Source organism: Gavia stellata, chromosome 8, assembly GCF_030936135.1.
Source record: "Gavia stellata isolate bGavSte3 chromosome 8, bGavSte3.hap2, whole genome shotgun sequence".
NCBI classification, from domain to species: domain Eukaryota; kingdom Metazoa; phylum Chordata; class Aves; order Gaviiformes; family Gaviidae; genus Gavia; species Gavia stellata.
The window spans coordinates 28,022,525-28,035,709 of record NC_082601.1 but is presented as its reverse complement, the minus strand read 5'-3'; the positions used below and the strand labels follow the sequence as shown (position 1 = coordinate 28,035,709).

At 41.8% G+C, this 13,185-nt stretch overlaps 1 protein-coding gene across 2 annotated transcripts in view; it reads right to left on the bottom strand.

Moving 5' to 3' along the window:
* ITPRID2 (ITPR interacting domain containing 2) overlaps window positions 1–13,185 on the bottom strand; it is a 42,756-nt gene that overhangs the window by 6,213 nt on the left and 23,358 nt on the right. Inside the window, exons 8-15 of one of the 2 annotated variants that reach the window (XM_059820386.1) lie at window positions 12,956–13,047; window positions 8,784–10,007; window positions 6,256–6,336; window positions 5,737–5,864; window positions 4,544–4,694; window positions 2,709–2,774; window positions 1,877–2,030; window positions 1,617–1,765 (exon numbers count right to left, since the gene is read on the bottom strand). In XM_059820386.1, coding sequence (XP_059676369.1) covers window positions 1,617–1,765; window positions 1,877–2,030; window positions 2,709–2,774; window positions 4,544–4,694; window positions 5,737–5,864; window positions 6,256–6,336; window positions 8,784–10,007; window positions 12,956–13,047 — 2,045 coding nt within the window. Of the gene's footprint in view, window positions 1–1,616; window positions 2,031–2,708; window positions 2,775–4,543; window positions 4,695–5,736; window positions 5,865–6,255; window positions 6,337–8,783; window positions 10,008–12,955; window positions 13,048–13,185 lie in introns of both variants that reach the window. The other variant, XM_059820385.1, reaches the window with a different exon arrangement.

Below are 13,185 nucleotides of genomic sequence, written 5' to 3'. Positions count from 1 at the left end.
ACCCTTCCTTCCACAGGGTAATGCCACTTCCCATAACTCATCCCGCTGACTCTAATGGGGCTACTGATGGAGCGAAGCACTATTCAGCATCATGAGGCTACTTACTGAAAGCTGGTCTCCATCTCACCTCACTGCCAAACTTCATCCTCTTTTAACACCCGCAGTTCACTGATGGTTAATGCTTGTAGCTATGCATTACTCTTTGCACTCTCAGCTCTGGTTATTTACGGAGTTACCCAAAGGTAAACAAAGTAAGTATCTTCACATGCCTCCAGCCATCATCTTCCATAAGAACACTCCTTAGTAATGCTCTACTGCTTCACAAATCTCACTGTGCAAGTGTAAAGTGCCTATGCATAGCAAAGCCCACAGTGAGTCAGCGAAGAAAACACCTCCACTTTGCAGAGACAGACAAAGCAGAGTCTTGCGGTCAGACAATGAGTAAAAGGATACCTTATGGTCCAGTACACTCTGCCTCTTTCTGCACTGAGAGAAGAGGAGAGAAGGTGTGGCAAAAGATTCCTCTGGGATCACAGCTCCTGTTTTATCATGAGATGAGCAGCCTGCCTCTCATCTGTTTTAAAGGCAAAGCTAAGGCAAAGCTGGTTCCAGCTATTCACAGCCTCAAAGCAAGCAGACCTGGATGGCACCACAGTGTTACAGCCTGGCCTGTTGTACATTCCTGAGCATGACACCTCTCCTGGCCTTTCGTGTGGCTTATGGCAGAGCCATACAAAAGCTTCAAGGGATGAGCTAAAGGCTAAAGGTCCAATGACTCTCAGCTAAGTGGTCCTTCTCCAGTGATGGAGAGGGAATAAAACCCACGGGTTCTCAATCCCCATTTCTGTATTTACAGCAGAGAGCTCGCTCCCCTTTCTCACAGGCACTGCTTTTGAGAACAAGAAGTTTCTTTTGCTTCTTTTTCCCATTTATACTACTTGCCATAAGGTTTTCTGTCATGCCATGGACAAACAAAACATGCAGATTTAGTCCTGTTTTTTAACCTGGCCCTGGCCTACAGGAAAAATAACCAAGCACCCTTCACTTTCATTGACTGACAATAAAACTAGTCCAACAGCATTGGTCCAACATCAGTCTTAAAGTCTGAAATAACTTCTCATCTGACTTCAGCTTGCTTCATTTACACTCCTCCAGTCCTTAGTGGTTTGGGGTAGAGGGACTGGGAAAGTATTTTTGACATTTACTACCAAGTTATTTCAGAAACAGTATTTCATCAATCAAATTAACTCCAACCTGGCACATTAGCAAGCAAACACGACAGAGAAATTTTCACTTGGGAATCTGAAATACTGCTGCTTAACCAAGTAGTAGAGATGGCAAATTCTTTCTCACCCAGACTTATAGTAGCAACTAGTTATTAATTTACACGCTAACCACTATTACTGAAAAAACATCTACTGCTTTGCACAAGAATACAACTGTGGCTTGACCACTAGTGACAAGCTCTAAGCCTTCAGAAATAGTACAGTAACAGTATGGAGTCTTGGCTTGGGAGGGAAGAGAAAACCCCAGTGGCCAAGAGTTACAGATAGCCTGTCTTTAAGTTTCAGTAAACACTGTTCAAACATCCTAGATCCCAGTTCCTCCCTCCTCACCTCCCGTATGACTTGCTGCAGCTCCTCCTGCTCCACGCTTCTGTGGATTTCATCAACCGAAGGCACGAGAGGGACTTTTTCAAGTTTGTGTTCCACCTCTGGCTTGGAGTCTGCAAGCTCCTCGGAGCTTTCTACCTGCTGTCCAGCACCTGCTCTCACCGGGGGAGTTGGTGTTAAGGCAACAGAGGCTCGGTATAACTTCTTGCTTTGACTCTTAGACTTCCCTGTTAGTTCAGAGGATCCAACACCAGCTTTTCTACCTGCATGACCGGAGCACACTGAAGAGGAATCAGAGTTTCCATGGGAGAATATGGACTCTGTACCCTCTGCTGGGAGAGTTTCCAGTCCAAGATCTCCCAGTCCTAAACCTAGTTCAGACTTCAGAAATGACTGCTCTCGAATAAGTTCGGAGACCTAAGGATTCAGAAAAGAAACAGTCCTGAATAAGCATGTAAAAAAGTCACATACAGACACAACTATGCTTTCTTGTTATTTATTCAATCACTTACTCATTCCCTCCATGTAACAAATACAGCTGTAAAATAAATATATTGCCTTTATGACTGCAACAAAGAGGATCATAAAAAGGAATGGACTTTTTTGAAAGCCAACACAAATACGAATTCTGGCAGTTCCCCAAGCCACTGACTTTTGCAATACAGATGCATACTGCCAGAGCCTTTGACAGAGACACACGTAAAGGCTTGATTTTGTTTTTCTTTACTAAAACAATTCAAGTTTGTTCTTTCCTTTCTGCAGTCTTTGAACTACTTGTTTTCAGTAGCATAAAATGCACAGAAAAATAAGAAATAATTTTGCCTAGAAAACTCACCATGTAGTCATGGTATCAACTAAATGCAAACAACATCTTACTTCTACATATTCCTCTCAAAAACAAACAAGACTTCACAGCTTCTTATACCTATGGTTAACTTTGCTTAAGGGAAAATGCTGCTGTTCTCAACAGAACTACTCAAGTGAGTAAAGTATTTCCAAGATTATGTGTAAAATGAATCTCCCGCAATCTCTTATAAGAAATCCCTTCCTGGTTCTTTTTCTTAGTGAAACATACAGCACGCAACAATTACTTACTGGTTCAATGACATTCAATGGAGAAGGGCATGATAGATTATCAGCGCTTCTGCTTCCATACATACCCTGAAAAATTAAGTCAAGTTAATAGATTGAGAATTTTTTTAGAGCTGTCAGAAGCTAATATATAAACATGCTGTGTCTCAGACAACTTTCTGTAAAAGCAGAAACTTGGAAACAGGAAGCAAAGCTGGTTGGAGAAAGTTTATTTCAGTCATTTTTAAAGCTGGCCTTCTTCTATAAAAGGATTTACAAATAAAAAGATATTTATATGGTTCAAAGAATGCAAGTTTGGCTTGGGATCACAATACTACCATATTTTCCTGTTGTTGGGTTTCAATTTTTTTCCCATGACAAAATACAGAAGAGGAAGATGTGGCCTGTGCCTGTGCTGCTTCTACAGAAGAAGATTGGCTGAAAGAGAGGAATGAAACCCAGGAAGAACATATGATACTTTTCGACTGTGCTTCTTTTGTTTGGCCGATGACAGAATTGCAGCAGGAAAAAAGAGGAACAGTCTTCCGCTGAGTGAAAAAGAAAAGAAAGTATATCACCATGCCACCAATAAACATATGCAAGCGTCTTTTTTATCTCCCCTCTTGTGCTTCTGGGGAGCGTCTGTGGGAGCAGAGCTTCTCCCACTGTTTGGCGGGGAGCCACATGCTCATCTGAAGGAGTTACAAAAGGCAATGGAGGAAAAAAATGAAGATGACAATGGGATTTTCCTGGGTTTTTGTTCCATGGATTGGCAGAGCTAGAGGGGAAGCACACCCCATTTCTTGGGAGAGAAACACTGTGCATTTATCATCTCTCTGCCCTCATTTCACAAGTATGAAAATCAGTGTAAGGAAACTCCAGAAAGACCATCACCATCCCCCAAGGATTTTAGATATGAGCAATACCTACCAAAACTGTAGGAATTCAGGGTCACGATGAGGAAAAAGAAGAAAGCACTGACAGAAGAGGTCTGAAATCTCAGACCTAAAACCCCAGAAGATATGTATTGATACATGCCCAGGTGGCCAAGAAGGCCAATGGCATCCTGGCTTGCATCAGAAATAGTGTGGCCAGCAGGACTAGGGAAGTGATCGTCCCCCTGTACTCAGCGCTGGTGAGGCTGCACCTCGAATACTGTGTTCAGTTTTAGGCCCCTTGCTACAAGAAGGACATTGAGGTGCTGGAGCATGTCCAGAGAAGGGCAACGCAGCTGGTGGAGGGTCCAGAGCACAAGTCTTATGAGGAGCAGCTGAGGGAACTGGGGTTGTTCAGTCTGCAGAAGAGGAGGCTGAGGGGAGACCTTATTGCTCTCTACAACTACCTGAAACGAGGCTGTAGTGAGGTGGGTGTTGGTCTCCTCTCCCAAGTGACTAGCGACAGGACAAAAGGAAATGGCCTCAAGTTGCGCCAGGGGAGGTTTAGGCTGGATATTAAGAAAAATTTCCTTACTGAGAGAGCGGTGAAGCATTGGAACAGGCTGCCCAGGGAGGTGGTGGAGTCACCATCCCTGGAGGTGTTCAAGGAACGCGTGGATGTGGCATTGCAGGACACGGTTTAGTGGGCATGGTGGTGTTGGGTTGATGGTTGGACTTGACAATCTTACAGGTCTTTTCCAACCTTAATGATTCTGTGATTCTGTATTAACACTAAGGAAGTTCCTCTATTCACACATCCTCAAGATGAAACACTGACTGAAAATAATAAAATATGACCCCTGATAATACACACAGCATCATTAGATTCCCCAGATATCATCCCACTGTAGGAGTTGTAACAGTTATGAGTTACTAACATTACACTGAGAAAACATATAATGTTGTTGCAAAAGTAATACTTACGACGTGTGTCTGAGGTCTGTAAGGCGAAGACATGTGCAGACTTCTCAGTTGGTCTTCCAAAGCAAGTAGACGTTCTTCTAACTGCATCTCTAACTCCTGTAGCTCCATGCGGACAGACTTTCTCAAGCCCTGTAGCTGATCAGCTTCGTATCTATACCAAGTCCATCACAAAAAGAACAAGGGCATTCACTGCACTCAGCTGCACACCACAAAGGGGGAACTGAGCAGGACAGTCCCATGAGTGAAGGACTTCATATGAGGGAATTCAAAGTGGAACACAGAAAATTCCTCTTTCATGGAAGAATTACCTGAATGCCTAGATGGAACAAAAGTCTTTCTCCATTTATAGAAAATATGTATCACTTCATGGAGAAAACTAAACAAAATAAGTGTATCACAGAACATTCTCGAAAAATTTTAGCTTTAAATGCTTGCGTATATGCAAGCAGAAGAAATTTGCATTTATACATATGTCTAATGAAATCTAATTTAAAATCAGGAACAACAAAAATCACAGAGCAATGCAGTAATCGCATATTACTTCTCCTCCGTGGTCCTAGATTCCCAAGAAGCCACAGCTACATTTTGGCCAGGACGCCATTGTCTAAGAAGGCCAACTGATTTCAAACGTATTTGCTTTTAAAGTGATTAGTCAAAAGCTGATTCAACTAAAGTAAATATATAAGCCATTTTGAAAATTGTTCCAGATCAACTGCTGCTGCAACTCATGGTGAGCACCAACACACACAGCCAGAATATGAATACCATCTGTAGCCTGCCAAGTGGCCACTGTAAGTTGGAAAAGCATCTGAATGCTACAGTGTTCATTCTTTATTTACATCTACAAAGATGGGAGGGGAATCTAAGCTGAAAAATCTTTAAGGCTTCCCCAATATCCTATGTTCAAGTACCTATGATAAAAGTCCTTAAAATCCACAGCTGTAAAATGACTTTGGAGAAAGGATGAAGAAAAAAAAAATCAATGAGAAACAGGGATTAGAAGAAACAAAGAGGAAAAAACTCTAGAATGAAGAAGTGTGAAGAAAAGAATAAACAAGTTTTTGGCAAAAACTCAGCTCCAACCCTGATCAAATTGAAATGAATAGATTTTTTTTCTCTGATTTCAGGCGCAGCAACACATTTCCTGAAATGCCAGAGTATTTTCTCTCTTTTTTTTTAAAAGATCACTCTACCTTTCCTCTTCTGTCATGTGCTGATAAACTGTTGTCTGTTGACGTAACATAGTCAATTCCAAATCCATCATTTGGGTTCTGAATAAGTTTAGATTTCGCCTTACCACTTGTAGCTCCTGGAAAGTATTCTGGGGAAAAAAAAATAAAAGAAGATAATAATGCATTACATGGAAAAACTGAATTAAAATAAATTTGGATCCTATAACCACATTTGCCCAGATGTGCCCTTTGAGTCAAGCAGAACCTCAGCAACTCCAGAGTATTACAGAGGCTGTATGTTGTGAACTCACAATAATTCAAGAAAACAACATTTTTAGATGTATCATACAAGCAAACACATGAAAGGATTTCCACGTATTTAGATTAATTCCTTTCTAATGTTATTTGCAGGATGGACTCATCTGTTATCTCTTGAGAGCAAAGATAGGGAACTGCCGAAAGCACAATCTGTGACACATTTAGGACATTTCTTTGTGTTTTATTTTGACTAAGTACCACTGTGTGAACAGGGTCACTTACTTCATAGAGAGGTAGAATGGATGATCTCTGAGTAGTGTAACCGGTGGCCGCTGAAAGCTCCTGACCCCTCATCACTGGGTACTAGGGAAAAAACAAGGAATTTGAAATGGGAATGTCAGAAATCCCCTTCATGAACTCATCTTCCCAAACGCGCAGATACTCCGACAGCAGCCACTGTTAAAACACAACCTTGCCAGCACTGCAATTTCTGCTACTTATGTAAATATTGTATCAGGAAAATGAAACCTTGCAAAACAGCAGTGCCAGCTCTTAACTGAAGCATGTGCACCAAAGCTCTGTAATGCAAATGTGCTGCAGGTGAAAAACCAAATTAATCCTGTCTGACACAGTAAGTAGGAATAAAAGCTAAGTTTTTCTGCAGCAGGCATGTTACGCCTGAAAACTGAGTGTCTCAATTGTCTTAGCTAATGATAAAAAGAAGAACTCAGAAAACAGAAAACAGAACTGAGCAAATTAAAGTGTGCCATTTTCAAATCATGATTACAGTAACATTTGCTGTGGGGTTTTGCTCAGTTCTTAGTTTGGGTTTTTTTGTTGATTTTGTTTTTTAATCTCACTACATTGCCTACATCCAAAGACCTCTACGTGCTAATGACCTCTCACGAAAACAAGGGTGTTGAAGAATTTCTATTTGCATGTTGCATCAACACATGGAGCAACCAGATAAAATTCAGGGGCTGTTACATGTAGAGACATGGTACAACAAAGAACAGTGGAAACAGCAAAAACGTTCACCTTTTCAGACGTGAAAAAGACAGCTTGTCCAATGTAATTTTGAAAGAATTCAAAGGACTATAGACACGCCATGGAAAATTTGAAGCATGTCCATTCATCCAGAGGAGTTTTGCTCAAACATGATCACATCAAGGGGATGTATTTTTTTTCCTCTCCCAGTTTTCTCTGTTCCCTGTTCTATCAGGAATTTATCTAATCCTCTTTATTCCTTCCTAAAATCAGAATCATATATTTTAAGCATCTCAACTTTTTCTTTTGCAGCTGAGTATGCTGCATGTCAAACTGGATTTTGGCTGTAGGAAAATGCAGCACCAGGGAACTGTGTATTGTAAGCAAGACGTTTTCATACAAACCTCCATAATGAGAAGGACCAAGCCCCCAAAATGGAACTAGTTTAGAGAAATTATGCTGGAAGTAGAACAAGTGGCTAGGAGATATTATTATCCCTTCTAACACTAATTTTTTTTTAATTGAACCAGCTTGAGCCTGAGTTCCAGACGTAATACAGAGACTTCTTCATCATGGTATAAGTGATAGAAGTGCTGTAGCACACTGTAACCTTACCCATATCAAGGCTGCAGTTGGTTCCCAAGAGGAGATTTTACAAAGAAAGTTAAATTCTGCAAATGCTTACTCCCAGGCACACCATCCACTACCTTGAAGAATGGTTGACTTAAAACACAGTTGATCGCAGCTTTCTGCTGCAGAGCTGTGTCCCAGTACCTAAGCTTGCTCTAAGAAGCAAGGCCAGTTGATATAACCAAAGTCAGGATGGACTAGCTTCTAACTTTTGTCAAGTGGCAAAATAAAACAGAACAACAGGGGTCTAAAAAAGCCCACTACAGGCTACCACCTGCAATATGGTGCAGGCAGGTACATGTTTGTTCTTGGGTAAAACCCACAGAAATTGTTGAAGCTTTACAACTGAATAGTGTTCATGCATTCATATATAAACAAATATCAAGTCTGCTCTGCCCACGTAGCCTCCTGCAGCAGCTTGCAGGCTCCTAAGTTGGATCACCGCCTGAGAAGAGCAGTACAGGGATGGCAGAGGAGGGACAGCTGGCAATCAGGAGGGAAAAAGCAGAAGGTGTGGCAGAAACCGGTAAAAAAAAAGCACTTGCATTTTAAAGCATTTTTTCTCTGAGTGATGAGATGGACAAAATTTCACACACTGTGACAAAAATGGTTCTTAATAAAAGACGGATGACTTCAGGATCATGTTGACTAGCTCCAGAGCTGAACATGCAAAAGGTTGGCATGAAACAGCACAGAAATGTATATGCAACAGACATCATCACTGACATCATTAGTGAAGCCACGGGACTTGCAATGAAAAAAATAAATTTTTATCAGTTGGATGGGAAGTATGTCAAAGACAAGAGAGAGGTTAGAGGACTGTCAATATGTATTTTCAAATCTAAAGCTAATGGCTATCACCTTAAAATAATAGCTGATAAAGAGTACACTGTTCCTCCCTTCTACCCAATAATAACCATAAGTAAAAAAAAAAAAAAAAAAAAATCAAAAATCATTCTGGGTCAACTGCAACAAGAAAAAATTAAATGCAAAAATAGTGGAGCACTGGAGAGATGATCATTTGCCACATTAAACAGAAGCTCCTAAAACAGTAGCAAATCAAACTTGCACAAAATGTCATTTTTTCCTGATCTGCTGCACTATGCAAAGGAATATTCAGATTAACATTTTGCTTTTGTAAGGATAAAATAAGAAGCCTCTTTGCCCAAGGTAAAAATCTGGCATTCTCTTACCTGTGAGAGGTTCTGCAGAGAGTTTCTGATGTCGTGCAGGACCCTGCGCAGCTGCATCTCCACGGTGGAGGGAGGGTTGACGGCATGAGGTCGATGCGGAAATCCAGCATGCCTTGGAGAGAAGGGACAGCTGAAGGGGGAAAGCAAGGTGCCAAAGGAAGAGCCAGAGATGCTTGGGACGCTGTGGGTGCTCAGCGTCCTCACGTGCTCACAGAGCGGTCTGTCCTGCCACTCGGCAGGGAGGGAGTGGAGGGAGCACATTGACTGGGACATGTGTGCTGGCGTGTGCAGCGGGCAGCTCTGTACCCTAGTGGGACTGGGCTCCTCGGACAGTCTGTTGAGCCCAGTCTGGGGCGCTTCTTTTTTGGAGGACAAAGGTGCAATGAACAGTGTGGATTTGCACACTGGCTGGCTGGCGGCTGCTTCACCTTCGCTTTTGTCGTTCTCAGACATTGGTTTCTCGTCTTCCTCTACATGTGTGTACTTGTAGGTAAAAGAAGGAGGACTGCACAGAGTCTCTTTTCCTGGAGTTAACTGGACATTCACAGAGGATACCACTTTCACTGGATTCAGCAATGCAGTTGGGAGAGACTGAGACCGCCTTAGAGGATAGCCTGATTCAGCAAACCAGAGTCTCTGCTTCCTCAGGAGATCTTTTGACTTAAGCAGGGTGCGTCCGGCCCTGGAATCAGATGTGCTGATGATCCTCATCTCGGCTCTTTGCAAGGCGACGTGAACCCTGTCCACAGACGATGGGGAGGAGCTGCCACCTTCCAGAGACTCCATCGACTTGAGGATATGGTGCGTATGGTACTGTGGGAACTCAAACACACTGCCTTCCTCCAGCAGGTCCAGTTCTTTTTGCTCACTGGAAATGTCTTCCTCTTTAGAGCTGACCTCTCCTTGGACTGTCTCTGATATATGACATGACTTGCTTTCTCCTGCTTGATTTTGTTCAGTTTCATAGTCAATAATTTTTCTGTCTTCGCTCCTTCTGTTCTCAGAAGATGCCCCTACCTTTCGTCTCTCTACTTGAGATATAATATCCTCTTCATCGTCGTCATCATCATCATCATCATCATCATCTTCCTCTTCCTCAAACTTACTGAAACAAGGCAGTTCCTTGGCTATTGGTGTCTTCTGTTCCTCACTATGCGATGTCACGGTTGTCTCACTGTCACAGCTGTCAGCACTGCTTCCCATGCCCTGCAAAGACTCCTGAACCTAGGAAAGATACGAGCCAGCAAAGGGGTGAACATACTGGAGACTCAACTACTGTCTTCTCCGGGGTCAGGCTAAGAGTCCAAGTCCATATTCATTGGGCATTGTGGTAGGGAGCAGAACGAATAATACAAAATGTAGTTAGTGTGCAAGAAAAACAATGAAGGAGAACAAAGAAACCATAGTGTCAGAGAGGTTAGAAGCACATTGAAGTATGGCACCAAAAGGAGATGGTTTAAAAAAATAAAAGCAAACTATTCACACACTTCTTTGATTTGACAATAAAGTCTTTATTTCCAGAAGAACAGAAGTGGCAGCAGAGTAAAAGAATGAAATGCTAGTATTTTAGGCAGCAATGACAAAGGGATAGCAGGGCACCTCCCGTATATAAAGGTTCACAGTCAGCACTGAAACAAAGGGTGGTATTAGGGAATGCATACAGAGAAGTGAGAACTGCAGACCGTAGTGAAACTAGTGTCACAGGACAACACTAAGAATGGGAAAACCAGTCTGCCTATAGACTTGGCCTGTTTTAAGTCACAGAATTGTCTGAGACTGGGAATCTCACATTAGGCTGCTAATCTCTATTGAAAACTGCATCCAATACTATTACACCCATCCCCCCTTTCTTTCTCCTAATATTTCTTCCCCTTTTCATTCTATATCACAGTTTAAAACAGAGCACATGTATGAGGGAGAGGCTAATTTAATAGGTAACAAATGGCAGGAAAAGCATCCATGAGAAAGGGAAAAAAAAAAGAGATCTATGGATTACAAAGCACATTGCTTAGGCTGGCCTGATTGACCGGTACAAGTGGACAAGACATTTTTATAAGAATATGTGTTATAAAGTACAGTCTTGTAAGTTTACCATAGCTAACGCATGAATTAGAAACTTAGAGAAGCTTTTCCCATCTCTAATTTCTGCAGTTCTCACTGCCATTAGGATACTAACTATGAGTTTCTTCTACAGAGATTACTTATGTTGTATGTCAGGCAATAGTAGTATCTAGGTGAAATTAGGTGTGCTACACGTGTGCATATCTGTGTCTCTAATCCTCCATCACATTGTTCACTTGCAAGTCAGGCAAGCGAAACTTCGAGAACTTGGATGGAGAATTCTTCTCACTTCTTTGGTAACATGAAACTCCCCTGCAGAATATCCCATCTTAATGCAAAAATCTCCCTTAGAAATCTTTATTTTGGATGTCAGGGATGAAAGGCAATACGGTTCCAGTTTTTGAGTTTTCTCCTGAGTTTCAGAGCAATGCTATGGCTGCTAGAGTCAATTATTTAACAGTAGATGGCACTAACTTACCATACTTTTAAGAAACAATATACACCCCTCTGTATCCCCTTCATCTTCTTTTCACAGGTTCTCTTCACTAGCTGCCAAGTTCTCATTTCCCCTAGTCTCATCATTCACCCGTATTTTCTGAATTCAGCTCAGCACTTGGTCTGAATAAAGCAGCAAAGGTGGCAGAAGAGAGCCTAGCGACTCCATGGCACAAATCTCATACAGTCTCAATACATCTTTTCAAAACAGCATAATAGAAAGCAGAAAAATCTCATCCCTTTACAGCCAACAAAAACAAACTCCACCAGTCTTCCAGCGAAGGGGCACTTGGTTGCAACATGCTTTTAATGGACTCTTAATCAGTTTGCAACCAATATAAAGATCAGGAGTGAGCAACTCTAACCTAAGACTCCTTCTAACATGCCTGTCAACTTCAGTGTAATCCCAGTTTAGTAGAGAGCAGAAGCGGTATCTCAGACTACTATGCTCATTACAGAGACTCAGGCTCATGACTTCCTTTGTTCACTCTTTTGCTCTTGGAAGGTGTAAGCTGGTGTTTAAGGGAGACACAAAGACTCACACTGTCTTGGCTTTCATTTTGGTACTCAGTTGAAAAACTACTAAACTGGAAAGCATGGAATACAAATACCAAAATGGAAAAGCAATGTTGATGGATGGGGAAGGTGGGAATCTCTTTCTAGTAAGTGCCAAACAGCTTTAAAAATGTTTGGTGTGCCACAAGGGAAAAAACATACTGTAGCATAAAAAACGTTCAGCAGCTGCAAGCCACAGAAATTAAATTACTGGTGGTGCCCAGACTCCCATCTTTGTATTCCTCCGGACTGTGGTTTAGGTCCCAGACAGCTAACCGATGGCCTTGAGGCCAGGATCCAACTCAAGACTTTTCTCTGGCTGATTAACAGGCCAACCGAATCATGGCTATTCCTGTGCAAATGTTTTAAGAGAGGCAAGAGAACACGTCTCCTAAATAACAGGTACAATGTTAAGCAAATGTGTGTATTGAGCAGACACCTAAGCACCATGCCAGAACAAAAGCCTCCCCTAAGACATGCAGTCTCTGGTCAGTATCATGGTAAGTTCTGGGACCGAGATCAAAGGAACTAGAACTAGAAAGAGTGTGGGAGCTCAAGATCAACTAGACATTAGTATACCTTCACAGTAAAGTTAGTATGAAATTGTTTTCACTTTCTGTCAGCTGTTAACTAAAAAAAAAATAGAAAAATATGCAAAAGAAAATGAGTGGGAAGGCAAAAATGATACAGGAAATCAAATGATCAGCAGAAAAGCTATATTCTTTCATTACCTTAATCTCTACCCACTGCAGTCATGAAAGGAATGGACTGTGATTCTGCAGCCTCGGTTAGTGAGAAAAGATACACCAGAAACAGCAAACAGGACATACTGAACTTATTGCTTATTCCAGGCCCAAGTATACCCAGATTATCCTACCAGAAAGGCTTTAAAATTTTAACACAGTTCTGTAAGAGATTCTGCAGGTCCAGCTCTGGAAATGAGAAGCTTTATAGCATCTAGACTGATGGTCACAATAACAGTCAAACACCAACATCCCTCCCCAGGTCCCTACCATCCCACAATAATTGGTAATATTTTAACCACAGCATGGGAACCTTACCTGAAGCTGATTAAATGGAGAACAATCTGTGGAGGAGTCCTCAGCGAAGCCACTGCTGTCAGAGTGCTGACTCGCGGTCCGTAACAGCTGATCTGCTTAAAACAAGCAAAACCCAACCATAATTACTTTACAAATCACAACCTTTCATGCCCAATCACATTCAATACACGCTTTCCTTTTACATCAAAGTAGCATTAAGTGGATAATCACAATTTCTTTTCAAGTTCCAC